The sequence below is a fragment of the Gallinula chloropus genome, assembly GCF_964237585.1.
Source record: "Gallinula chloropus genome assembly, chromosome: 24".
NCBI classification, from domain to species: domain Eukaryota; kingdom Metazoa; phylum Chordata; class Aves; order Gruiformes; family Rallidae; genus Gallinula; species Gallinula chloropus.
Window position 1 is genome coordinate 6,437,776 of NC_140109.1, and position 26,233 is coordinate 6,464,008.

General features: G+C 51.1%; 1 protein-coding gene across 3 annotated transcripts in view; it reads right to left on the reverse strand.

The window, feature by feature from the left end:
* Nucleotides 1–1,239: 1,239 nt before the first annotated feature.
* The window catches only part of APLP2 (amyloid beta precursor like protein 2), a 53,573-nt gene continuing 28,579 nt past the window's right edge, over nucleotides 1,240–26,233 (reverse strand). Inside the window, exons 4-18 of one of the 3 annotated variants that reach the window (XM_084275075.1) lie at nucleotides 23,746–23,858; nucleotides 21,611–21,780; nucleotides 20,138–20,355; nucleotides 17,978–18,145; nucleotides 15,728–15,843; nucleotides 14,568–14,642; nucleotides 12,811–12,969; nucleotides 12,158–12,286; nucleotides 9,516–9,615; nucleotides 8,816–8,986; nucleotides 8,187–8,222; nucleotides 5,658–5,740; nucleotides 4,522–4,596; nucleotides 3,951–4,106; nucleotides 1,240–2,991 (exon numbers count right to left, since the gene is read on the reverse strand). In XM_084275075.1, coding sequence (XP_084131201.1) covers nucleotides 2,890–2,991; nucleotides 3,951–4,106; nucleotides 4,522–4,596; nucleotides 5,658–5,740; nucleotides 8,187–8,222; nucleotides 8,816–8,986; nucleotides 9,516–9,615; nucleotides 12,158–12,286; nucleotides 12,811–12,969; nucleotides 14,568–14,642; nucleotides 15,728–15,843; nucleotides 17,978–18,145; nucleotides 20,138–20,355; nucleotides 21,611–21,780; nucleotides 23,746–23,858 — 1,871 coding nt within the window. In that variant the 3' untranslated portion in view covers nucleotides 1,240–2,889. Of the gene's footprint in view, nucleotides 2,992–3,950; nucleotides 4,107–4,134; nucleotides 4,214–4,521; nucleotides 4,597–5,657; nucleotides 5,741–8,186; nucleotides 8,223–8,815; nucleotides 8,987–9,515; nucleotides 9,616–12,157; nucleotides 12,287–12,810; nucleotides 12,970–14,567; nucleotides 14,643–15,727; nucleotides 15,844–17,977; nucleotides 18,146–20,137; nucleotides 20,356–21,610; nucleotides 21,781–23,745; nucleotides 23,859–26,233 lie in introns of those variants that run through there. The other 2 variants (XM_084275076.1, XM_084275077.1) reach the window with 2 other exon arrangements.

Consider the following 26,233-nt stretch of genomic DNA (forward strand, 5'->3'; position numbering starts at 1 on the left):
ATTCCCAGCTGTGACACCTCCTCCTCCTCTTCTCCCACAGCCTTTTTCCTGAGCAGAGTCCTACACTGCTCCTCGTTATCAGCCCTTTGTTTCAGCTGGGCTCAGGCTTAGCAAACCTTCAGGGCGCTGTGGTCAAAATCCATCTGAAAGAGTCGAGTCCCAGGAGCTCAGCAGCTCAGCCAAAGCCTGTAACCAACAGGCTGTGATTCCAGCCTGACACATTTATTCTGTAGGACTAATAGAATTTATCAAAGGATGAAAATAAAATCTAATATCCAAATTTGATTCTGGAATTCAATCGGCTGCCTCTGTAATTCGTTTCTCTTTCAGGTCACCCTACCTGAGGGTGGTGGGTTCAAGGAACACCAGGTTTGCTCTGGCATCATTTAAAGGAAATTTGCAGTTAAAAATATCAAACCTCTTGCCCAAGTAGCTGTGACAAGCCAACAGACGGCGTTTTTCTAGGACAGCATCTGTTCTTTTCTTGCAGGCTCTGAATAATTCAGCCAGGAGATGGAAGTTCCAGTGAAACCAAAGAGCCCATGTTTCAGAAGCAGGACACATGGTTGGTTCCTATCCCAAAGCACTCAGCCTTCATGTTCCTTCCTACCTCCTCACCCAGTTTGTTCCCACCCCTTGGGATCAACATCTCCCAGCCCTCTAAATGCCACCACCTCTTTGGTCACACTGGAGAGGAGGAATTTGTCTTTGAGGTCACATTTCAAAGAAGGAAGACAGAAAGGAGGTAACATCCAATGTCAACTGTCATTTGCCAATTCCTGCCCAGGACTCTTGATGTTTTCCAAGTATTTTTAGATCTGGCCACCCACAAAAGGAACCATGGAGGAAACCACATTCTGGAGAGATTCCAGCCCCATCTGGACACTGACCTGTGTGACCTGTCCTAGGGACCCTGCTTTGGCAGGGGGTTGGACCCCATGAGCTCTGGAGGTCCCTTCCAACCCCTGTGATTCTCTGATTCCAGATGACAAACAGCAGTCACAGTTCTAACTGACCTGTGCTCCAGCATCTACCAGCTGTGGGATGCTATTCAGGATCCCTGGCACTGGTTTAACTCCCTACAAAGGTCAGCAGCATCTGGATGCACCACAAAAAACTCCAGGCATGGTTGACATACTCAATACCAGCATGTTCCTTCTTGCTGAAGGTGGCATGGAAGGGTCCTGGTGGGAGGAAAGGGAATTTGAGCGAGCCCATGAACAAAGAGAAGCAGCCAGCTGGAAGTTAAAGTGTTTATTGATGTGTTTAAACTTTGTACATTCCCCACAGACCACACTAAGGAGTTTGCAGGTAAATCTGTGCATAGTGGGAAGAGACACGGAAGGGATGGATGGGGAGGGGGGGGGGGGATGGGGAGGGGCAGGGAGGGAAGGGGGAGGAAGGAAGGAAGGAAAAAAAAAAATAAAAGTCACAGGAAAAATAGAAAAAATACACCACAGGTTACCAGAACCTCCAGATTTAAAAAAGCTGTGAGCATTAACACCAACTATACAAGCGTTACAAAGACATGATGGTGAGTGGAACCATGCCCCTTGGTTTGTTCTTGGCAGGACCTGTGCAGCCAATTTCCCCTACAGCAGGCAGAATCCCTTTTCCCAGCTTACCCCTCTCTTTACAACCCCAGTTAAGGTGGTTTAACCCCAGTTAGAGCCAGCTGGGTGTAACTCAGCTCCACAGGGCCTGGGATATGGTGGTGATTTGGCCTTCTAGGGCACAGGCTGTGCCCACAGCCTGATGTCACCCAAGAGGAGACGTGAAGGCTCCAAACCCCACGTCCCTCTGCTGCTTAGGCAGGAGAGCTGGGGGAAGTTAGAAAGTAGTAGCAAGAGGAGGGTGGAGGGGGCAATGGGGGGGGGCTGTTAATGCCAGGTGAGTACTGAAGGAAACTGGTTTGGACCGGAGGATTCAAATCCAACACCGGGAACTTCCGACTCTAGAGCAGAACTGAATCTGGAAGGGGAATGTGCAGACCCCAGTATGCACAAACCATGCTCTACCCTTCCACTAGAGTAACTATAAACAGAGATGCTAGAAGCCTTTTAACTCCTTGCCTCCAGGGAGTCTGGATTCCTAGAGCCCAAGCTGCTAGGCAGCGGGGTGCACACACCACTGGCATATGAGGATGGGGTTTGGTTGGATTTTTTTTTTCCTTTTTCTTTTTTTTTTGCTTTTTTTTCTCATTATAAGGATTTTTTTGTTGTTTTTAGTTACCATTCCCAATTGCTTCCTTGCTTAGGCTGTCATAATTCCTATCCCTAAATTAATCTCTTTGCAACTCCCAGTGAAATTCACTTTAAAAATAATTAAAATTAGAAAAAAAAAACAAACAAAAAAACCCCCAAACCAAGAAAATAAAAGAACACTGCTTTATATATAAAAGCCAAAAATGACTCAAATGCCCCAACTTGTCTCCTTTTTACAAGGTGGGCTGGTAGAAATGACCCTCACTATACAGGTGGGCTATCAAGAAATAAAAATCCACATTTCCCATTTTTTTATATATATATATAGAGCTTGTAGCAGACAATGGTGCAACAGAACCTGTGTTTTTTCAGATTATTTAAAAAAAAACAACCAAGAAAACTACATCTCAGTCAAATATCTGCAATAGATCTGGTGGGTTTTTTTCCCATTTAAGGAGATTTATATATCATATTGTTATATTATCATTTCTTCACCCATTTAAAAGAATGGAAATTGCAACTCTACAGTAGTAATTATAGTCTTAATGATCCAGGAGTTCTGAATGTAAGATGAAGTCCTCTCAAAGCAACTGTTGGTCAGTAGTCGATCCAAAACGCTTGGACCCCTTTGGCCCTTCTGCCCTGCTCCTCTCCTGGGTCAGGGCTGTTGTATCTTCATCTCTTTTTATATCTGCATCTGCTCCAGGTATTTGTAAGTGGGGTTCTCATAGCCATGGTTTTGCATCTTGCTCAGATGCCGCTCTTCTGGGGTAAGCATGGGGTCGACCTTTAGAAAGACAGGATGGTTACTGGTCAAAGAGGTACTTGCAGGACAGACAGACATCGTGGGGAGAAGTAAATGTGGGGAAAATAGAGTTAAGCCACAAAAAATTATATATATTTGCTAAATGAGAGCTGAGGAGTGAAGGTCTCCTGCCTGCCCATGCTCCTTGGGGGATGTTCTCCGCTGTTTTCTCTGTTGATATGAAATTTGGGCCCTGCTCCTCTCATTCTAGGGGTCATTATGATTTCACACAGCAGTTGGGCAAAGGGGAAATGCAGGTCCCTCCAGCCTCCTGTAAGCTGTCATGAGAAATGGGCATGTTGGGAGTGGGAGGAGGAAGCAGCACTTCTCAGCACTCAGCTGGTCACACTGTCAATCACAGAATCCCAGACTGGTCTGGGTTGGGAGGGACCCCAAGGGTCACAGAGCTCCAACCCCCTGCCACAGGCAGGGACACCAACCTCCAGGCCTCCAGCTACACAAGGTTGCCCAGGGCCCCAGCCAACCTGGCCTTGAACAGCCCCAGGGACGGGGCACCCACCCCCTCTCTGGGCAGCCCCTTCCAGCCCCTCACCACTCTCTCTGTACATAGTGGTTATGTTTAGCTGGGAGGACAGATTGCTCCAGCTGGACTGACTTACTCCCCTGCTAAAGACACCGCCTGGAAAGCTCATTTACAGCTAAATCCTACCAGAGCCATGCAGAGAAGCTTAATTAATTCCTCACAATAATCAGGTATGACTGTGGGGTGACAGGTCCCAGCACAGCCCCCAGTGACCGGTTCCTGTGCACTAATGCCTGAGCCATGAAGATATCAGCACCTACAGAGTTAAGTCCCACCTAGCAAGGAGCAGAGCGTGGATGCCTTGGCAGCTGCTGCCATCCTCACCCCCCTACACACAACATGTGATTCAATGCTGGCTATTTTCATCCTCCCTTACAGAGCAGGAGTTGTTTCTCACCTCCACAATTCCATGGCTGATGGTGCCGTACTGCCTCTTCCTCAGCATCACCAAGCTGATGACTATAACAGTAGCTATGGCAACAGCAATCACCAACAGACCAATCAGGGCACTGCTGCTGAAACTGAAGTCATCCCGAAGGGAGTTGTCATTATCCTGGAGGGAAGAAAACAAGGGGGTGGGTAGAGGAAGAGCCATGGTGGGGGGGAATGTGCTGCTCACTGCAAACCTAGAAGGTGGCCACCAGTAAGGTCTTCAACCATCTGTGGGGTTCAAGACATGACTGATCACACTAGAGCATGGAAATATTTCACCAACAGGAAAAGGAACACACAGTTGTTCCCCCAGTTGGGCATTCTGGTCACCCACACCACTCCCCTATCCCAGTTTATAGTGACAAAGTCAGGTTACGCTGAGCGCTCAGCATCTTCCCGCAGCGACGCTGGACCACATCCCAGTCCACATGACCTCCCATCAGAGCAGCCTCTATGGAACCCATGCCCAGGCATCCAGTAACACACAAAGGGCTGAAATCAGGCTTGAGGAATCTCCTCAGCAGCCACGTACGTACCGGCTCGTCCACCAGCCCCCCGACGCGCTCCGCGTTGAATATCATCTCCTTCACGTCAAGGGTTTCATCGATGACCTGAAAGCAGCCACAGGGGTGTGTTATGAACAGAGCCACACCACACAGGGGGAGAGAAGGGACATCAAGGCTGACAAGAGAGCTTGACTGAACGCTAGCAAAGGCTCAGAACCATGTACTACCTTTCCCCTGCTCTCAACAGATAGTTCTCCAACTGTTGAAGCCACCCAAGGTAGCGCTGCAACCGACCAGACGACCTCAAAGTAGAGGCCCAAGTGGAAAATGAAGAGCTTGTCTTGGACCCAGCGTGCCCACAGCACCACATCTCACCCACAGCTTCAAAGGTTTTGGAAAGAAACTCTCCACAATCCACTCTTCCCTCTTTTTTTAAGCTCAGGGAACTGAGGTGACCTAGGGAATTCTTAACCCTGTCAACAGAGCCAAGCCCCAGCAGGCTGCTCATCTTCAGAAGGCAGCGAGGCATTCCTTGCTGTGGAAGGAGAACAGATGGCAGACACTCCAGCAACAAGCCACCAGGCTGAAGTGAAGGGCCTGTGAAAGGTTCTCTGCTTGGGAAATGAGGGCATGTAGCAGTAGGATGAGGGGTGATGGTTTTAAACTGGAAAAGGGGAGATTTAGGTGGGGTATCAGGAAAAAGTTCTTCCCTCTGAGGGTGGTGGGTCACTGGCACAGGGTGTCCAGAGAGGTGGTGGAGGCCCCATCCCTGGAGACATTCAAGGTCAGGCTGGATGGGGCTCTGAGCAATCTGCTGTAGTGAAGATGTCCCTGCTCACTGCAGGGGGTGGGACTAAATTACCTCTAAAGGTCCCTTCCAACCTGACCCATTCTATGATTCTATGAAGGCAGTTCCCAAACCTGACGCTTCCCCAGCTCGGACTGCCAGAGATCTAGATCCTTCCTCCTTCCCTCAGCCTCCCACCCTTCTGATGCTAATCAGTATTAAGAGCCTACAAGAGACAGAAAACCCACTCCCCCACACCATCTGGATAAGGAATCCACTGACATTCCATGAGCAGGAAGGAAACATGGAAACACGCCACCGCTGTTAATTAGCGCCCAAGGGCGGGTTTAGCTTTACAGACCAAAGGCCTGGGGCTCACCACGTTCTCATCCACTTTCTTCTTGCTGTTAATCACTTTCTCTTCAGCACCAATCAGCCCATCCAACTCGGTCATGCCAGAACCTGCACCAAGAGAGGGAAAGCAAGGACCATTAGCCAGCCCATGGAGGCTTGGAGGAAGGGTCCCCTACCTCTGCAGAGCTGCGTGTTTAACCGCGCTGGACCGCTGATTATTAATCCCTCTTCATGCTGTTGTGTCAGACAGGGAGCTTGTAAGCTACACTACAGCAAGGAGTGATTTGGGGAGTGGGGTGGGGAGCTGTTAATGAGGGGAAATGAGGTGGCAATGAGTGGAGCAGACAAAACCAGATGCAAGTGTAAATCCAGCACCGCCGGGCTGTTTGTTAAGCGCTGCCGTGAGGAGGTCCGAGGTAACAGGAATTGTGAGTCCCCCCCCCCCTGCTGCAGATGGCACCCTGGGTCACCCACCACCTTCTCTGTGACCCCCCATGAGGGGATGCAGGAGGCTGCTCCCCTCTCAGGGACCGTTTTCAGCTGCAGGGTCAGCATCACCCTCTCTTTGGAAATGAAACACATCAGCGAGCGCCTCAGGAATGAGAATCTCAAGGTCACCCAGCAGAGCTCTGCAATGAGCTGCTGTCCCAGAGCTGGCATGGGCCCAGAAACAATAAATCCCAGGGCAAGGGAGGAGCAAAGAACTCCACCAGCCTTTGTAGCAGAGCATCACTCACCCGTTTCTAGGCTGAAACTAGCACAGGCTCAAGAGAAGAGCATCAATTAACACAAGGAGCCTGCTCTGCATAAGCTCTTCTGATCTGAAGTGTTTATAAATAGATTGGATCAATAATTTCAGCAGAGCCTGATGCAAGACACCTGGACCTAACCTATCAATGGCAGGTCAGGAGAGCACTAGTTTGCCATCACCCCTAGGGACAACCTCACATCCTTCACAACACCTCCACAACACCAAAGCAGGGGTGGGGACAGCAAAGCCTCCAACCCACAAAGCAGGGTCTGCTCCTCTCCAACAAGGAGCACGAGGCAAAGGAAGTATTACTACACCACTCCTCACAGTAGCTGGTGACTGCATACACCTCTCCACAAGCTGCTGAGCTTGCAGGTTGCCCAGGACATTATGTCGGCCGCTGCTGAAGTTGTCAGCACGCTCTCTGATGAGATGCAAGGAAAGGCTGGCTGGCTCTGAGGCAAGTTTTTTTACAGTGACAAGCTTTTACTGCCTGAAAAATGCCAAGGAAAGGAATGATTCACTCCAGCTCCTCCCAAAAGAAGCATCTCTGGGTTTTCAGCACATCCCCTTTCCCTGCATGGTCCTTTGGAGATGCTAATGGCATTCTAAGCACGGCCAAGGCTGCCAGCCTGACTTCTCCTGGCTGTAGAAGCAGGTCATGCTGTTGCAAAAGTCAGTGGTTGGGATTTTCTGGAGAGACTGGCCACAGAAGAGTTTGTAGAGATCTCCTGTGTCAGCTCTTGGCCTATGGCTGCTTTATCAGACTCTCAGGAGCCAACACAGCATCATCTCCAGGGCTGGTTCAGCCACTGTACCAAATAACAGAGCTCCAAGGCACAGTTTAGATTCTCTACTTCCCATGGCAAAACAACCCAACCCCTCCACATATGAGCACCCCTGGCTGTCCTCATGAAGTTCCATGAAAAGGGAAGAGGGAGCAGGACACAATCTCCATCCCCAACTCTTCCCTCTACCCAAGCAGGAAGATGACTGGCCTACACTTCTCTCCCAGCTGACACCCAAAGGAAACTAGAGGCCACACTGACTCTCTCCAGGCAGGCAAGTACACTGAACTGGCTGTACAACATCCCATGGGAGGGATGAAGGTGATGTAAATCTGTAGCAAAACACTGATAATGAGAAGAGTTTCAAGCTATCAGGTCTTCACCACGTCACAAAGCTGTCTGGATTCCTGTCATCAGCAGGGTCCTGTGGTCTCCTCTGCCATTCCACACAACCTCCTTGGACCTGAAGGCAGCCTAAACCTCTGGCTTTGCTCCCCTCAATGCCTTTCACTGCTCTGCCAGAGCATTTTAAAGCAGCAGCCTTCTGTTTCTACTCCAGGAGCTGGATCCATGGTGGTGGATCAGCCAGGCCTGCTCTCTTACCCTGCTGCTAACAAGGGAGTTCAATTAACACTGGTATTTCCACGCTGCCCTTACAGCCTGGGCACTGCAAAGGGGTGTTTTGAGAAGCACCCAACATGAGTGCACGTGAAGATGATGTGAAGTGCTGGGGGCAGACTGCTGGGTCTGTGCTTCTTGAGAGCAAAGCAGCTAATCCAGGAGCTCTGAAACACCTCAGAGCCCACCAGAGAGGAACACACAGGAGCAGCTAGATGCTCAGACTACTTGTTTCTTTTACTCTAAGCCTAAACAAGCAAAATCCAAAGTTACCCATCTAAATGAGAGCAGGGAAATGAAAGTAAAGGTGGGTATGGAACTAAAATGAAGCTATCAAACACACTGAGAAGGTAGGAGAGTGATCAAAAGCACTGTGAGGGAGCAGCTTAGAACCAACCTTTTTTCATTGGATGGTACAAATCCGGCTGGGGATCTAGCAGGAGGGAAAACAGAAACAAAAATAGCAGAGAAAGGAGATTAAGAGAGAAAAAGAAAAAAAGGTTTGCGCATGATTTCTGACTCAGACCCTGGGAAAAGCTTTTAGGCTACAGCTTTCTGTAAGCTCAGGCCTCTGGCTCAAGCAATTTTAAAAATAAATAGGCACAGGCCAGCTGTCAACACCCAAGGATACCAAAAAGAATTTAAAAAAATTAAAAAAAAAAAGATAGACACATTATTTCCAAAAGAAAATGAAAAGGGAACAGAAATTCCTGCAAGCCTTCAGCTGGTCACAGCACAAAGATGTAATGTTAGAGACTGAAAATTAATAGTAGAGTAAAACCTTAATGCTGCCTTAAAGAGAGGAAACAGTTTCACAAAGGGAAGAACTGGAGAATCTAGAGAGCAGCTCCGTGCAAGTTACTAGCAGCACGGCCTCTTTGCAAGGGGTAGAGTCTGAGGGGTACTACCAGGGTGAGGGCTTTACTCTTACATCACCCAAAGGGATGGAGTTTTCTGTGCCACCAGCAAAGACAAAGCACTGGGGGCATGTAAAGGCAGTGAAACCCTGTTTCCAGTTGCACATACCTTCAGTTTCAGGCAAGGCTGGGAAGGTTTTCACCTGGAAAGGACGGAAAGGTTTGCCCTCCATGGGGATTTCTTCACTCTCCTCAGAGCTCACTCTGACATCCACCTGGGATTCCGAAATGGAGGATGTGAACTGATCCATGTCTGCACGTTGCTCCTGAAGCAGCTCATCTGAAAGGAAGGAGGAGGAAATAGTACACTAGCTGCGTGAAGCCTGGCAGGGACAGAAAGGGCAGATGGCTTGAACCTAGCTGAGGCAGGGCTGCCAGGTTATCTTATCTCACAGGCTCTGAAGTCTCATCTGGAATTCTGGAATTCTCACTGCAGGGGCTGGCTAGAAACACATACAAATAAGGGCCAAGGGGGTTGATGCAGCAAGAGGTTTTGGCAAGGTAGGCTTAGACTCCTCTAAAGCAGGAAAGCATCTGCTTATATTTATGGATCTTTTTCATCTCCCTTTGAGAGACAGCTTTGCTGTTCTCCACACTGTTGACTTTCCAGGCCCCAAACAGCCTGTGAAAGTTCTTAGGAACAGGCTGTGGTGCAAGAACTGGAGAATCTCTGTCCTGTGGCACCTCAGCCTGAGCCCAAGTGCTTGTTGCTGACGGCTTCCCCTGCAAGGGGCTAGGAGTCCTCCCCTTGGTGTAAAAGCTCGTAGCCTCCCACTGTGGCAGAAGAGCTGGCACACAGAGACACTCACCTATCTCATCCTGGATTTCTTCAGCCACATATGGCACCTTGTAGAGCAGAGACAGGCTTTGATTCATCCGCTCCTCGATCACATGGAGATGTGTCATCACCTGCAAGCGTACGAGAGCGCGTTGGAGCAGGCAAAGACTGTCAAGGCACCTGGTGGGCACCAGCACGTCACTTGTTCAAGAAAATACCTGCTACTGGTGGATCTGCCATGCCAGACAATAAAACAGGACATGGGGCCATCTAATTATTAATTTATTTAATTTATTTCCCCTGTGAGGAAAGGCTGAGTGAGCTGGGGCTGTTCAGCCTGGAGAGAAGCAGCCTGAGAGGGGATCTAAGCAATGGGTCTAGAGATCTGAAGGGTGGGATGCAGGGGGACATGGGCAGCCTCTGCTCAGTGTCTGTGAGGACAGGACAAGGGGTGATAGGCTCAAGTTGGAGCACAGGGAGTTCCCCACCAATCTGGAGAAGAACTTCTTCCCAGTGAGGGTGAGGGAGCCGTGGGACAGGCTGCCCAGGGGGTGTGGAGTCTCCTTCTCTGGAGAGATTCCAGCCCCATCTGGACACCGACCTGTGTGCCCTGTCCTAGGGACCCTGCTTTGGCAGGGGGTTGGACCTGATGATCTCTGGAAGTCCCTTCCAATCCCTGTGATTCACCCAACTGTCTGGCTGATGGTAGCCCACCTTACACTTTGCTGTTCACACACGGTGCTCTCAGTCTTTGGGGAAAGGGTTGGGGGGAAGGAGGGATTCAGCTGACTCTTGCTGTACCCAGCTCTGTACCTGGAAACCCTGAAGCTGGTATTTCCCCTTTGGTCATAATTCATTTCCCACAGCAGCTCCAAGCAAGTGCTTTATTAAACAGATTATCATTCCTGACTCCCAGAAGAGATACAGGCAAAGGGAGCAGGCAATGGCATTCATTAGCCCTGGTTTCAGAGTGAAGGTGCCTTTTGGAACAACAGCAGCATCGTGTCTGTCTTACACCCACTCACTGCAACCACATTCTCCTGCCACCTGAGAAACAAGCACAAGCTGTACCCAGCCTCACACAGCTCCTCCCCAGCACGTTCAGTTCAGTGGTGAAGTGAAGCCTGACCTGAAGATGGTGCTGCATAATCAGGGATCACCCAGGGAAACATTTATACAGATGGGCAAACGTTGGGGGAAAAAAAAGCTTAAGGAGTCAAATGGACCCGTTTTAGAGCCTGATGTGTGCCTGACCTTTGAGAGCAAGGATGAAAGCAATTTAATTTTACATGTGGCAGGTTGTCAATCAAGGGAATCGATTGAGGAACTTAAAGTGCATCTGAAAAGTAAAGGGATGGAAATTGAACTGTGCCACCCCCATCCCTCGCATGTCGATTTGTTGACACTGCAGCCTTCAGAATGAATTAAGGACTGGTTAGGTTTTAGCTTAAGAATACAGTTCACACACTCCCTCTTGGGCTTTGGCAGCATCAGAACAAAGGGTCAGGGTGGACTGTGCTTGATGCTGAGCTGTCTCTGAAAACCCCACCACAGGTTCCGCATGGCGAGCCAGACGTCAGCTTGTAAACACCACAATTGCAACCTGCCTGTCCAAGGATGCACAGCTCTGCAAGGACCATGGCATCAGCAGCAGACAGCCCCAGAGACAAGACCTGAAGGCACACTGCTAACATCCAGACACAGTCTGAAACCCACAGGACTGGGTACCTCCCAAGTGTGAGGTTGGCTTCTCAAAAACAAATCACTGCGACACCACTCCACACCCTCCCAGAGGTGACAGCGACAGCCTGTGCTCTCTGTGTCACTCTAAAACCCTGAGGCTTCCATCTACTGGTGATGCAGCCAAGCAACTGAGCATCTGGGGATGCTCCCAGCACCTATTTCTTTCCCTTATCAGCACTGGATGTGCCCCACCATGTCATCTCCTCGTAGCTCTCCAGTCTTTTGGGCTCCTGCATCACTTCTGTGTGTTACAGAACTCAGAGACATTTCAAAGCAGCAGACTGGTACAAACACAGGTTACAGCAGAGTCACAGAATCACAGGGGTTGGGAGGGACCCCCAGAGCTCATGGGGTCCAACCCCCCTTCCCAAGCAGGGTCCCTAGGACAGGGCACACAGGTCGGTGTCCAGACGGGGCTGGAATCTCTCCAGAGGAGACTCCACAGCCCCTGGGCAGCCTGTCCCAGGGCTCCCTCACCCTCACTGGGAAGAAGTTCTTCCCCACATTGGTGGGGAACTCCCTGTGCTCCAACTTGAGGCCATCGCCCCTTGTCCTGTCCCCACAGACACTGAGCAGAGGCTGCCCATGTCCCCCTGTGTCCCACCCTTCAGAGTGCCCAGAGAGGCTGTGGAAGCCCCTGGATCCCTGGAGGTGTTCAAGGCCAGGCTGGATGGGGCTTTGGGCAACCTGGTCTGGTGAGGGTGTCCCTGCCCATGGCAGGGGGGTGGGACTAGATGGGCTTTGAGGTCCTTTCCAACCCAAAGCATTAGATCTATGCTTGTGAGTACAGAGTTAGAACCACACAGGCAGCGTGCCTGGTGATGGACAGTTTGCAGGCAGGATGGGACATCTCTGCACAAGTAGGAGAAGCAAATCAGAGACAGCTGGGCCTGGGCAACCACACCTTGCTTGATAGACAGGTTCTCATACCTGAGACTTCATCTGTGCAGCCTTTTCAGGGTCGACTGCCAGGACATGCTGGTAGTGGCGGATGGTGTGCAGCCGGTCCTTGTTCTCAGCACGGACGTAGCGCTTCAGAGCTTGCAGGATGCGGTGGGGCTGCAGGATTTGAGGAGGGGAAGAGTTCACATCCATTTGATCCAAATAACAATTCACAGATGAGACACAGCACTTCAGACACCAGCCTGCTTTTGGGACTGGATGGACCAGTCACTCATGTTACCCTCAGAGATCTTTTCTTTTGAAATTAAAGTCTGCCTGACTCAAAGCACTGTGCTATAGGAGCACTAAATAAAGCACAGATGGGAAGGGGAGTGAGTCAATTAGGAAACCCACTGCTATGTCTCCAGCATAAACCACTATGATCACAGAATCACAAGGTTGGAAGAGACCTTTGAAGATCATCAAGTCCAACCATTCCTGTCCTGTGCTAAAGCAGCTCCCTGAGCACCTCATCTCCCCTCTGTTAAACACACCCAGGGGCAGGGACTCAGCCCCCTCCCTGGGCAGCCTGGGCCAGGCCCTGACAACTCTGCTTTACTGGGAACCCCTTTACAGGTCACAGGCAGCCTTCCCACCTCCCACCTTACCCTCCTGGCAAAATAAGCAGCTGAGGAACTCACCCGGGGCGGGTCAGCCTGCAAGGCAGCCAGGTAGTTCTCCAGAGCAATGCGCCGGCGATCGTTCAGCATGGCTTCCACTCGAGCCAGGTGGGTTTCCACTAGCTGCTGCTTCTCACTCGCTGCCTCTTTCTCCAGAGATTTAACCATTGCCTGGAAGTGCTGGAACAAAGAAATGAACCTGTAAGAAATCTGTCAGGGTCACCTACTGTCTCCAGAGAAGGAGACTCCACACCCCCTGGGCAGCCTGTCCCAGGGCTTCCTCACCCTCACTGGGAAGAAGTTCTTCCCCAGATTGGTGGGGAACTCCCTGTGCTCCAACTTGAGCCCATCACCCCTTGTCCTGTCCCCACAGACACTGAGCAGAGGCTGCCCATGTCCCCCTGTGTCCCACCCTTCAGATCTTTATACCCATTGATCAGATCCCCTCTCAGGCTGCTTCTCTCCAGGCTGAACAGCCCCAGCTCACTCAGCCTTTCCTCACAGGGGAGATGCTCCAGGCCCTTCATCCCCTCGTAGCCTCCTCTGGACTCTCTCCAGGAGATCCCTGGCTGGTTTATCCCAGGGAGCCCAGAACTGGACACAATGCTCCAGGTGGGGCCTGACCAGGGCAGAGCAGAGGGGGAGGATCCCCTCTTGTGACCTGCTGCCCACACTCCTCTTGATGCCCCCAGGATCCCATTGTCTCTCTCAGCCCTCAGGGCACACTGCTGGCTCATGGCCAGCCCTCATCAGATGTTGATCAGATTTCATAGAGGCAAATCCAACAGTGACCATCTGCCTTCCAAACTCCCTTCAGAGCCCATTTCAAAGGGCTGAAGAGGACACGTGGTCTTGCAGGTGAAGATCAGGATGAAGTTGGGAGATGCAGGGAGTACTGAACCACTGACACCGTATTAACTCTTTCCCTGCAGGAGGGAAACAGGATGGATCCCTTCACCTGACAGCCATGAATCCAGATTCACAGGAGTTCACAAAGGCACCACAGAGGGGATTTTTCATCCACACACCCCCACATCCACTCTCTATATATCCTATTAGAAAGGTGACAACCCACAGCTCCAAAGGAGCCAGGAAAGCCCATTAAGTGTTGTTTCAACAGAGACCATGGAAAACTGGTTTGGACTTAAGAGTGGCTTAAAAAATGAAGTAGAAAGAAAACTCTGGGCCAGGATAAAACACAAAGTGGGTTTAAAAGCTCAGGCACTTGGTTGTATATTGGTCTGAGGGAACTTCATACAGTTGTCACTGCTGAAGAGCCCGTCCCTACCAATCCCATCCTGAGAATATCCCCGATTAACTTCACAGTCTAACTGAACTCCCCTCATCAGGCAGAAGATTGGCATTTTGGCAGCAAACCAGGTTTATCTGCTGTCTAAGTGATTTCCACTAAGTCTGCTTGAACAGGAAACCCATGTCCAGACAGTCGAGCCAATGCCAAGCACTGGTTAGCACAAAACAGGCCAAAGGTCTGCAGTTACAATTTGGCTCTGCTGTCACTATGCTTGAGGGGTGAGACAGCTTCCTCCTCCTGGGCTTAGGATAGGACCTGACAGGGTATCAGATCATCTTCAGCTTTAGGAACAAAGCATGCAATTCAACTGCTTCTCCTCTGAACAGCAGCTGTTGACAGAACAGGAAAGCTGTTCTTCCGACCTTGGCATGTATTGGTCTCAAATATCAGCATCTCTCCTTCAGTTTATGGAGAAGACAAAGGCCAAGCACCTGTAACCTTCCTCTCTAGGTCCTTTGCCTCTTACCTGAATGAGAGTCTGTCTTTCTGCCTTGGGGAGATTTATGGCCTGGTGTTCTGCTTCCTCCCATTCCTTTTTCACCTGGACAAGAAAAGGACAGAATACAGCAATAAAGCACAAACTTTCATCTGATGTTTGCCACCTTATTTGCCTTCCCAGGCAGATCCTTGCACAGCCTGCCAAGGATTTTTAAGGCACAACAGAGCTGCTACAGGGTTTACAGCTAGCACTTAAGCCCTCTGAGCAGCAAGCCAAGTGTCCCCAGTGATTCCTCCCACCCAACACTCTAAAGAAGTGAAAAACTAACTGCCCTAGTGTGGTCATATTGTAAGAAACACACACAAGGCTGGTGGTCAGAAAGGAAGACAGTTCACCATCAAAGAATCCCAGAATCACAAGGATGGAAAAGACCTTTAAGATCATCAAGTCCAACCGTTCCTGTCCTGTGCTAAACCAGCTCCCTGAGCACCTCATCTCCCCTCTGTTAAACACACCCAGGGGCAGGGACTCAGCCCCTCCCTGGGCAGCCTGGGCCAGGCCCTGACAACTCTGCCAGGGAAGAATTCTCTCCTGACAGCTGCTCTGACCCTGCCCTGGCGCAGCTTGAGCCCATTGCCCCTTGTCCCAGCTCCTGGCCCCTGGCTGGAGAGACCAGCGCCCACCTCTCTGCACCCTCCTGGCAGGGCAGGGGAGGTGGGGAGAAGGGCTCCCCTCAGCCTCCTCTTCTCCAGGCTCAACACCCCCAGCTCCCTCAGCCGCTCCTCAGAGCATTTGCCCTCCAGCCCCTTCCCCAGCCTGATTGCCCTTCTCTGGACATGCTCCAGGACCTCCATGTCCTTCTGATGCTGAGGAGCCCAGAACTGGACCCAGCACTCCAGCTGCAGCCTCCCCAGTGCCCAGCACAGGGGCACAATCCCCTCCCTGGGCCTGCTGGCCACGCTGGGGCTGACACAAGCCAGGATGCCCTTGGCCTTCCTGGCCCCCCGGGCACACTGCTGGCTCGTGTTCAGTCACAGTCACCCAACACCCCCAGGTCCTTCTCTGCCTGACAGCTCTCCAGCCACTCTCCCCCAAGCCTGTAGCACTGCACGGGGTTGCTGTATCCCAACTGCCCCCCAAAACAGGGATGGGCAGCAGCTATGCAGAGACTGAAGCTGGCTGCTCACCCGGTCCATGCGGTTGTGGTGTCTGACCTCCAGCTGCTCCTTCGCCTTCTGGAAGCGGGCGTGTTCGTTGTCATCAGCAGGGGTCTCAAAGTACACATCCACATCGTCAGTGGGCACTGCCAGGGGAGGGTCAGTGTTAAGCAGAGCTTTGGAAAACCCCGATCCTGGCTTGCAAAGGACAGGTAGGGAGAGGAAACCTCCACCCCTGCGGGATGAACAACCCGACAGGCTGAGTTTACTGCCCCACCACCTACCCAGGAGGCTGTCTGGGTATCTTTAAGCTGCCAATTTCCCACCCAACATCAGTGATGTTACATCACCCCCACGCCACGGCGGCCATGCGCTGCGGCACCCAGCCCCTGCTCGGCTTCCTCATTAGCGCCGAGGGGAGCGTGATTCAGCTCCAGCAGCAGAACCACTGGGACTGCAGAATCAAGAGCTTGTTTTTCTCCTCCCTTTCCCATTGGCTTTGGATAGTTGCAGTGATGTTTTGGTGCATTAGCTGGTCGCTGACATGCTGGCTCCAGACATTGTTAATACGATTAAGGAGCTTGACAATAAATCTGTGCAGAACACTGCCCAGGATTTTACACTTCAAACCTACCTTCCCTTACCAGATGCACCATGCAGGACTAACAGGCAATGATATTAGACAAGACAGCAACAGATGGAGGCTCAGTGTGACACAGTGACTTGTCCAATAAACTGGACAAGCCTGTATCTTTTTTAAGACACCCAAATCCAACGAAGGGAGAAATAAAAAATTCAGACCTGACAATTTTAAGCAGCTGCAAAATCTGCAACAGGGCTGGGGAGAGGGGAAATTGTGGGGGCAAGGGTGGGCTTGGCAGTCCCAACCACTGCAGCTCAGGAAATGCTGAACTGAGTTTCTGTGCTAGAGTTTTAGCAACCTGCTACACCACTCAGACACACACAGGTCTATGGGGTTGGATAGGATCCACTCCAGGGTACTGAAGGAGCTGGTGGAAGTGCTCCCCAGGCCACTCTCCATCATTTATAACCCATCCTGATAAACCAGGGACCTCTGTTAACTGGAGGTTAGTAAATGTGGCGCCCACCTACAAGCACCCTCCGTCACTGCCCTTTAGCAGTGGGAGGGCAGAAAGGGAAAGTCAAGACAACCTTCTAAGTGCTTTAGTAATATCTAGGTGGAAAAAACCTCCAAGGTGTCATGGGAAGTGAGTGTGCTTCAGAACAAAACAGCAATGTAGGTGCAACACAGCGTTACTGCTCATAACAGCTCTCTGCTGGCATTTCCCAACCAGGCTTGGCCACAGAGAACTCTCTCTTTTTTTTTTTTTTTAATTTCCCAGCCCCAAATTGCTCCAAAACAGAACCAACTTTTGCACAAAAAGCTCCTGCCATCCTCATCTTTTCTTCCAGCCCTTCAGTTAGCTCAGCCCAATGTAAAGCACTCGCACGAAGCCCATTCTGTAAACAGGATTATGGCTGCGTATTCAGAGCGCCAAGCCCCAGATAACACAAAAAGCCTTTCAAAAGGCTTTAATGGGAGCTGAAGTGGAAGTGCTGGAGTTCAACAATAAGATTAATAAGGAGGTTAAAATGTTTTTGGTAGTTTTAGCATCTGACATAAAAGCTGGCTGAAATCAGGGCCAAAAAACCCCTCAAGCTCTCAACAACTGCAGGGATTGAGTCACGATTCATATTTCAAACTGAGCTGGAAGTGGAAATGTGAGTTCTACACTGCTCCACTGATATCTTCCCAACATACAACAGCAAGGAAACGCCTACTACCAGGAGAACAGCTAGGAGCAGCCTACTTTTCAGGACCGACCAGTCAAGCATGGTAACAGGACTGGGGAAAGCAAGTGCTTCCTTCCATGTCTTTGGAAGCAAAAAATCCTGTTACCCAAACAGAGAAGCTCTGTGTTTCCACAAGAGGTTAGAGGTGGTCCCAGGTCCCTGCTATGGATCTGGAACCCCCCCCAAAACTGAGCCCTTGGTGAGAGCTGCAAGCCAACAGTGAGCACAGACAGCATATGTGGCGAGGAGCTTCCACCACCCAGGAAGGGTCAAGCCCAAAGACCTAGAGAAGCAGAGACAAGAGGAGACCCGCTGCGGAAGGACAGACAGAACCGCTGCAGACACCAGAGCCAAAGGGGTGAGCTACACATGGATCCTCTCTTGGCCTAGGCAAGGAGGAGGAGACACCAAACGCCAGACAGACAGTGGCTAGCTGCAAAGGGGCCAGAGGGAGGCAGGACTTACTCATCTTTTTACACACAGCCATACAATACTCCTCTGACTCAAAATTGTTCCTGTTGCCTCCGCAGCCTCCATATATAAAGCGAATGCACTTTCTCTTGTTAGGGTCGAAGTACCAACGAGGCATCACAGCCCGGCAGGGCCCTGTCATGGCCTCCTGGGAGCAGACAGCTGTGTGGAGATGGGTTAGAAGGTGAGCTAGTGAGGAGCACAGGCCTTGCCAAGCGACTTCACACGGAGCGGCGGTGGCTCTAGTCTGCGCCTTCTTCTGGGGCACCAGCCTCAGGGATTTCTGCTTAGCTAGAGGCTCAAAGCAAGCATCTATTTTGCTGATACCATGGGGTTAAGCCTGGGGTGGCCCAGCAGCAGAGCCCTGCTACATAAAACCAACACAATGGGAAGAAAACCCCATTAGGGCTGCTTAAAGAAGTCAAAGATCATAGCACCATAGAATGGCATGGGTTGGAAGGGACCCCCAAGGGTCATACAGTTCCAACCCCCCTGGCACAGGCAGGGACACCAACCTCCAGGCCTGGAGCTACACAAGGTTGCCCAGGGCCCCAGCCAACCTGGCCTTGAACACCCCCAGGGATGGGGCATCCACCACCATTCTGGGCAGCCCCTTCCAGCCCCTCACCACTCTCTCTGCAAAGAACTTCCCCCTAATCTCTCCTCTCACCCTTCCCTCCTTCAGCTTCACTCCAGCCCCCTTGTCCTGCCAGTCTCTGCCCTTGAACAAGCTGATTCCCCTCCTGTTCCTCTGCTCCCTTCAGGGTCTGGAAGGCCGCAATGAGGTCCCCCCACAGCCTTCTCTTCTCCAGGCTGACCCAGCCCAGCTCTCTCAGCCTCTCTCCATAGGGGAGGTGCTCCAGCCCTCTGATCATCTTCGTGGCTCCTCTGAACCCTCTCCAACAACAGATGTCCCATTCTGCTGCACTCTGCCTGGACAGATGCTTGGCATCTCAAAGGCAAGGTATAAGACCAAGCAAAAAGGCAGGCTAAGCAACAGGAACACGATCTCCACAGCAATCCCAGACACTGAATTTTTAAGTCTGGGATCATCTACGGGCTAAACACTGAAAGGCCAGCTAGCCACAGCACGTGGACTGCTTCCCAGCGAGCGGGCGGTGTAAGCAGCGGGGTTACTCTGAGCCAAGAGAACAGGTACAGCCTCTAAATTAGCAACTGCTCACTGTACTTTGGGGAGGGGGGGTAAAAAACAAAACCCCTAGAGTGTGTACCTCCAAAACAGACCCCTCCATGCATATCACTCTGATTCTGTTTCAACACCTGCAGATCCCCAACGGTCCCAAGACATGTGTGAGCTCAGCCTTGTTCCAGCAAGGAAAATTATCTGCAGCACGCTGGCGTTTTCCCAAAAAAAGATGGGGAGAACTGCTGGCAGTGATTCAGTGATCTGTAGCTAATTGAATTTCATTCCCTCTCCCCTCCTCCTGCCTCCGCAGGCGCTTCCACACGGCAAGTCCAGAACGTCGCAGAACGCCGAGGCCCCGCGCCATCAGCAGATGCCCTCTGTAACAGCACCTACCACTTAACAAAGGCAACCACAAGTATAGTATATCTTACTACTGCAGGAAGTAGTATATCTTACTCATATCATAAAAATAGGCTGGTTGCACTGGCTGATTTTCTTCTGTGGCAGAGGAGGGGGGATGTGGAGGCTGTTAAGGCAGCACCCAGTATCTTCCTCACCCTTAAACAGCCACCTCTGCAGAGCACGGCCTTCAGCTCACAGCTTCCTTTATGTAAATGGGTATAAAACACCAAATCCATGTGACCACCCAAAAAGTAAGATTTTTAAATGCCCCAAATGCCCCTGAGTTTTCCCCAAATCAGCCTAGGCAGGTGCAGTTTACTGACTCAACACCCCACCTTCGTGGAGGTGCGCGTTCGCCGTGCCAACCACTGGGCTTTCTGCCAGCAGCACTGCTGTTTATCTGGAAGCATATGGCCCACGCTCTAGAGAGTTAATTTCCCCACTTGAAACACAAGCATCATCAGCTTGCCTCTGTTTGCTAACTTAGCTGGCAAATAAAACTTCCAAGTGGCAGCTATCGACTAGATCGAAACCCCATCACCGACTGGAAGCCAACAAGAATGCTCTCATGGAAGCAAAAGGTCTGAGAGTTGAGGGTGTCTTACATTTCATATCACTGCTGACTTCCTTTTCAGAAGCAGCCTTGTCGTTGCTGGGCTCTGTGGGGGTCTCCTCGTTGTAATCACCAGCTTTGTAGTTATTGTAATAGTAGTCACGGTCTTCCACGACGTCATCCTCTTCTTCCCCTTCGTCTTCTTCATCCTCATCTTCCTCCACAGCTGCTCCTGTGAAGTCTTCTACACCTGCCTCTGTGGGGAATTCACTGAAGGGATAATGGTTAAGTTAGGGGGTAGAGTTAAGGCTCATCACTCGTTTTGCTGCCAGCCTGTGATGCACCAGAACAACGATTCTCTTGTCACCCGTTCTAAAAACACAAGAGATGGGAAAAGCAACCATACTGACCACTGACCAGCCCATCAACCACAGCATCGGGGTTTCCCTCTCTACAGGCAGCTCTGCTAGTGCAGGAAGAGCATTTCACAGAGTCACAGAGCTGTAGGGGTTGGGAGGGACCTCCAGAGCTCATGGGGTCCAAACCCCTGCCAAAGCAGGGTCCCTAGGACAGGGCACACAGGGCGGTGTCCAGATGGGGCTGGAATCTCTCCAGAGAAGGAGACTCCACACCCCCTGGGCAGCCTGTCCCAGGGCTCCCTCACCCTCACTGGGGAAAAGTGCTTCCCCAGATTGGTGTGGAACTCCCTGTGCTCCAACTTGAGGCCATCGCCCCTTGTCCTGTCCCCTCCCCTCAGACACTGAGCAGAGGCTGCCCATGTCCCCCTGTGTCCCACCCTTCAGATCTTTATACCCATTGATCAGATCCCCTCTCAGGCTGCTTCTCTCCAGGCTGAACAGCCCCAGCTCCCTCAGCCTTTCCTCACAGGGGAGATGCTCCAGGCCCTTCAGCCCCTTCGTAGCCTCCTCTGGACTCTCTCCAGGAGATCCCTGGCTGGTTTATCCCAGGGAGCCCAGAACTGGACACAATGCTCCAGGTGGGGCCTGACCAGGGCAGAGCAGAGGGGGAGGATCCCCTCCTGTGACCTGCTGCCCACACTCCTCCTGATGCCCCCAGGATCCCATTGTCCTTCTTGGCCCCGGGGCACACTGCTGGCTCATGGCCACCCTGTCACCCACCAGCACCCCCAGGTCCTTCTCCACAGAGCTCCTCTCCAGCATGGCTCTGGCTTAGGGGAGTTTCCTTGCGTTTCCTCATCAGCATCTTTTCAGTAAGCCAAAGCCTGCTGTCAGGGAAAGTACCTACTGGAGGAATCAGACCAGCTTTTTGACTGTCTGAGGTTGAAGTGAGGGGGGCTGTGAAGCTTCTCCAGTAACAGGAGCACTGCAAAGTCATTTCTCCTGCTGCAAGGCTTTTTCAGGCACAGGACACTCCCCTGGGGAATTCCAAAGCACAGAACTCCTCCTCTCAGTCCTCACCACAAGGGAGCTGCTGGGCCAAACGTTCCCAAACAGTGACTTTCACATACAGAGCTGATTAGTGTCAACACCAGTAGGAACCCTACCTTTTGTAGACATCATAGTCTTCATCCTCATCCTCTTCCTCTTTGGACAGAGCCTCATCCACAACCTTGGTCTGAGGGCAACATACATACTCCGTGCCATGGAACTGGTCTACTCCACAGGGCAGCAGCATTCCATAACTGTGCAGGATCATCCCTTCTGTCAGGCAGGCCTGAAAGAGGAGCCCATTTCCATCACCTCAGCATCATGCTCTTGCTTTGGGTACCCCTAAAGTTCCCCTACCACAGATCCAAAGGGTGTCACCAACAGGCTAAACCTTAGAGCAAAAAAAAAAGAGAGACAACCACATCCATTCGACCCAACACGTGAAATCAAAGCAAAATGGGTTTGAAACTTGTAGCTTCAGCCAAAGCCCCAGAAAAGGCCCAGAATTCAGAGCCACGTGGCACTACCTGGTGTCAAACACACCCCAGGTCCTCCACAACTGCTGGTTCCTCAGCCTGGCTGAGCCCAGGAAACACAGCCAGGCTTTCTGTGCCAACTCAAGGGAGAGTGTGCTGCAAAGAAACACGAGTGCTGTTTGCTTTTCAGGGCTGGGCATCTCATGAGACTTTATCTATTAAACACCAATAACTGCTCAAACTGGCTTTGGGTCAGGATTATATCACTGTGCTCTTGATAGGGGAAAAAAAAAAGGAACTAATCAGTCAGATAACTCTAGAAAAAAGCCAAATGCAAAGTGTGATTAGATGTTATGTCTATATACTTCTCTTAAGCTAAGGAAATACTCAGCTTTGTGGTGCCCCAGCAAAGAATGAAGTAAGAAAGGCTTTATTATGTGCAGCAGAAGCCTTCTGTGCTTTGCTTTGTTACAGCACAAATGGAAACTGAGCCAAGTATTTCTGGAAAAGTTCTCCAGCTATGTTGAAAGCAAGCAATTTTTAAATTTGCTGGGTTGTTAACAAGTTTATCTTCAATTAAAAGGTGATTCCTCTAGCAGGATTTTACTTAGAGGGGGGTTTGCTGCTGGGATTTTAAAGAAACATGATGTTTAACTGGTGCATCCTTAACCTCATCCCTGCTGGCACCACCACAGCTCCTCAGCCCATCGCTCTGTTGACAAAATGGAAGGTGCACACACGTTGTCAGGGTCTGGTTTTTATTACACCCAGTTCCAAGGAGCATGCAGAGAATTCACAACACATTTGCTGGTCAGATTAAAAACAAAACCACAAAAAAAAAAAAAAAACCCAAACAACAAACCATCCAGCTCACCCCCACCCCCATGGGCTAGATTTATTCTGAGAAGATAATCCACCTCTTATGTAAAAGCTCCACTAATCAGTCAGAGCAACACTCAGCTTGTCCCCAGGCCAGCACTGCAAAGCAAATCCCCAGCAGCAGCAGGTACATTTACGCAAAGCAAAATAGGGAAAATCCTGGGACTGCTGAGGCTCAATCTCTGCCTGGGAAAGGATGAGCCACTGGTTAAAGGAACAGCCCTGAGATCCCATTTCATTTCTGAGTTCTGTCCTAGAGCAGGGTCCTGGGCAAGCTACTGAGTAGAGCCCTTCATGAGTGAAGAGTAACTCTGTGACCTACACGGGGCAGGGGGTTAAATCATAGAATCCCAGACTGGTCTGGGTTGGAAGGGACCCCAAGGGTCACAGAGCTCCAAGCCCCCTGCCACAGGCAGGGACACCAACCTCCAGGCCTGGAGCTACACAAGGTTGCCCAGGGCCCCATCCAACCTGGCCTTGGACACCCCCAGGGATGGGGCACCCACCCCCTCTCTGGGCAGCCCCTTCCAGCCCCTCACCACTCTCTCTGCAAAGAACTTCCCCCTAATCTCTCCTCTCCCCCTTCCCTCCTCCAGCTTCACTCCAGCCCCCTTGCCCTGCCAGTCTCTGCCCTTGAACAAGCTGATTCTCCTCCTGTTCCTCTGCTCCCTTCAGGGACAGGAAGGCTGCAATGAGGTCCTCTCACAATCTTCTCTTCTCTAATCACTTAATTACTTATAAGTTTTAATACTTTTCCCCCCATTGTTCCCTGCTTCAGTCCACGGACCCCAACATGGGAATAACAGCCCCCGAGATGACCACCATTACTCTCCAATACCATGAGCATCTGAGTGGATGGATCCAGAATAAATACTCCTGCTGAGCAGCTCGATTACCTCTTTTGCCACAGTGTGCCAGTGCTGGTGGCTCTCACACACATCCATCCGCTCCTTATGGAAGAACCGGCATTTCTCCGGAACCAGCAGGACGTCGCTTACAAACTCCCCCACTGGAAAACAAGAAACAGCCACAGTTCACACACAGCAAAGTTCACAGTGGGAGTTAATCACAGAATCCCAGACTGGTCTGGGTTGGAAGGGTCACAGAGTTACAACCCCCCTGTCACAGGCAGGGACACCAACCTGCAGGCCTGGAGCTACACAAGGTTGCCCAGGGCCTACTGATTAACTTGGCTGAGGCCTAACTGCTCCATGGAGCCTGTCTGGACACCGCCCTGTGTGCCCTGTCCTAGGGACCCTGCTTTGGCAGGGGGTTGGACTCCATGAGCTCTTGAGGTCCCTCCCAACCCCTGTGATTCTGTGAAAGGGCCAGACACAGGACACAGAGGCAGCTTGGTATGGTTAGAGCTTTTTTATTTAAAAGCACCTGTGATTAAGTAGCTGTAAATACCAGATCCTTAACCCTGGTCCTTCATAACAACAACAAACTTAACTCTAACCTACTATTTATACTGAATTCTAGTTTACTCTTCTCCAGAGCATCTCCCTTTACTTTCAAATGACTGGGAGCGGCATTTATATCTGTGAGGCAGACAGACCTCAGCTTTGAGGAGAAAACCCCGTGGTTTGGGTTCCAGTGGCAGCCTGGGATAAGAACAGAAACCAGCACTCATGTAGTTCTGATCCTTATTTCCCATGTGTGGGTTCCAGCCTGAGCTGGGGTGGAAGCTCAGGCTGGATGGGTTTTCAGGCCAGCGAATGTATGTGCTCTGTAAAGCAGATGGATTCTCCCTTCTCTTGCTTTCCTCAAAAGCAAAAGCCTGGGTTGAGATGCTGCCAAAATGTCACCGTGGTGGATCCTTTAAAAGTTGGAAGGTCGTGGATTTGCTGATTCTCATTCTACTCTGGGTTTTGGGCTGGGTAGTTTTTTCTCTTTCCATCCCTTTCTGCTTTGGTTGGGACTGTCCCAGGCAAGGAACATACCGCAGCTGCTCCTGAATTAAACCATGTGGAGAGTTCTGGGCTCCCTGGGATAAAAAAGCCAGGGGTCTCCTGGAGAGAGTCCAGAGGAGGCTACCAAGGGGATGAAGGGCCTGGAGCAGGGACAGGGAGGGGATTGTCCCTCTCTGCTCTGCCCTGGGGAGGCCCCAGCTGGAGTCCTGTGTCCAGAGCTGGGGCCCCAGGACAAGAAAGGTGTGGGACTGGTGGAGAGGGGTCAGAGGAGCCCCGGAGGGGATCAGAGGGCTGGAGCAGCTCCCCTACGCAGAGAGGCTGAGGGAGCTGGGCTGGCTCAGCCTGGAGAAGAGAAGGCTGTGGGGGGACCTCATTGCAGCCTCCCAGTCCCTGAAGGGAGCGGAGGAACAGGAGGAGAATCGGCTTGTTCAAGGGCAGAGACTGGCAGGACAAGGGGGATGGAGTGAAGCTGGAGGAGGGAAGGGTGAGAGGAGAGATTAGGGGGAAGTTCTTTGCAGAGAGAGTGGTGAGGGGCTGGAAGGGGCTGCCCAGAGAGGGGGTGGGTGCCCCATCCCTGGGGGTGTCCAAGGCCAGGTTGGCTGGGGCCCTGGGCAGCCTTGTGTAGCTCCAGGCCTGGAGGTTGGTGTCCCTGCCTGTGGCAGGGGGGTTGAAGCTCTGTGATCCTTGGGGTTCCTTCCAACCCAGACCATCCTATGATTCTATTGTTGTCAGATATTGGAACAGGCTGCCCAGGCAGCCAGCCCTTAGAAAAACCCCTTTGGGGATCAATCAGAGCAGGGTAAGAGGTGTTTCCATGCCACCTAGCAGCCTCCTCAGAACTGTCAGCACTCTGTCTTTTCACACCTCACCAGGCTCAGCCCTGTTCCCATCATCCTATTGTTACCTTTATTTTACAGTTCAGTGAGAGTGCTAATGGGTTCTCCTCTTCATCCCCCACCCCCCCTTCACCTCTGAAATACAAAAGAGCTTTCATAGGTGGGGGAGGCAGGAGAAGGTTAACCAAGAGATGACAGCAAGATCCTACCTCAACAGACTGTGCATTCATGCAGGAATGGGAACAAAAAAAAACCCATAACATGGTTTGACTACAATCAGGAAGAATTCATACACACCCCAGAGAAACACATCATCTATTTACAGCAAGTGATCTGTGGGCTGGGAAAGACAGTGAAAAGCTATTTTATACACAGATGGACTGGCAGCTCAGCTGGGAAGAACCAGAGCTGCCTCCTGGGCAGGGCTGTACGTGGCAGGAACACTGTGAAAGACTCTAATTAAAAACTTCAGCAGATAGTTTAATGCTTATCAAATTTTAGGGCAGCATCACTAAAATCAGCTTATTTTTTCAGCTGGAGAATAGGCTTGGGGGTGGATTATTTCTAGAAGAGATGATTCCTTAGAAATCCAGAGATGCTGCTTTCATCCTTATTTCCATGAGAAGTTCTGGGTA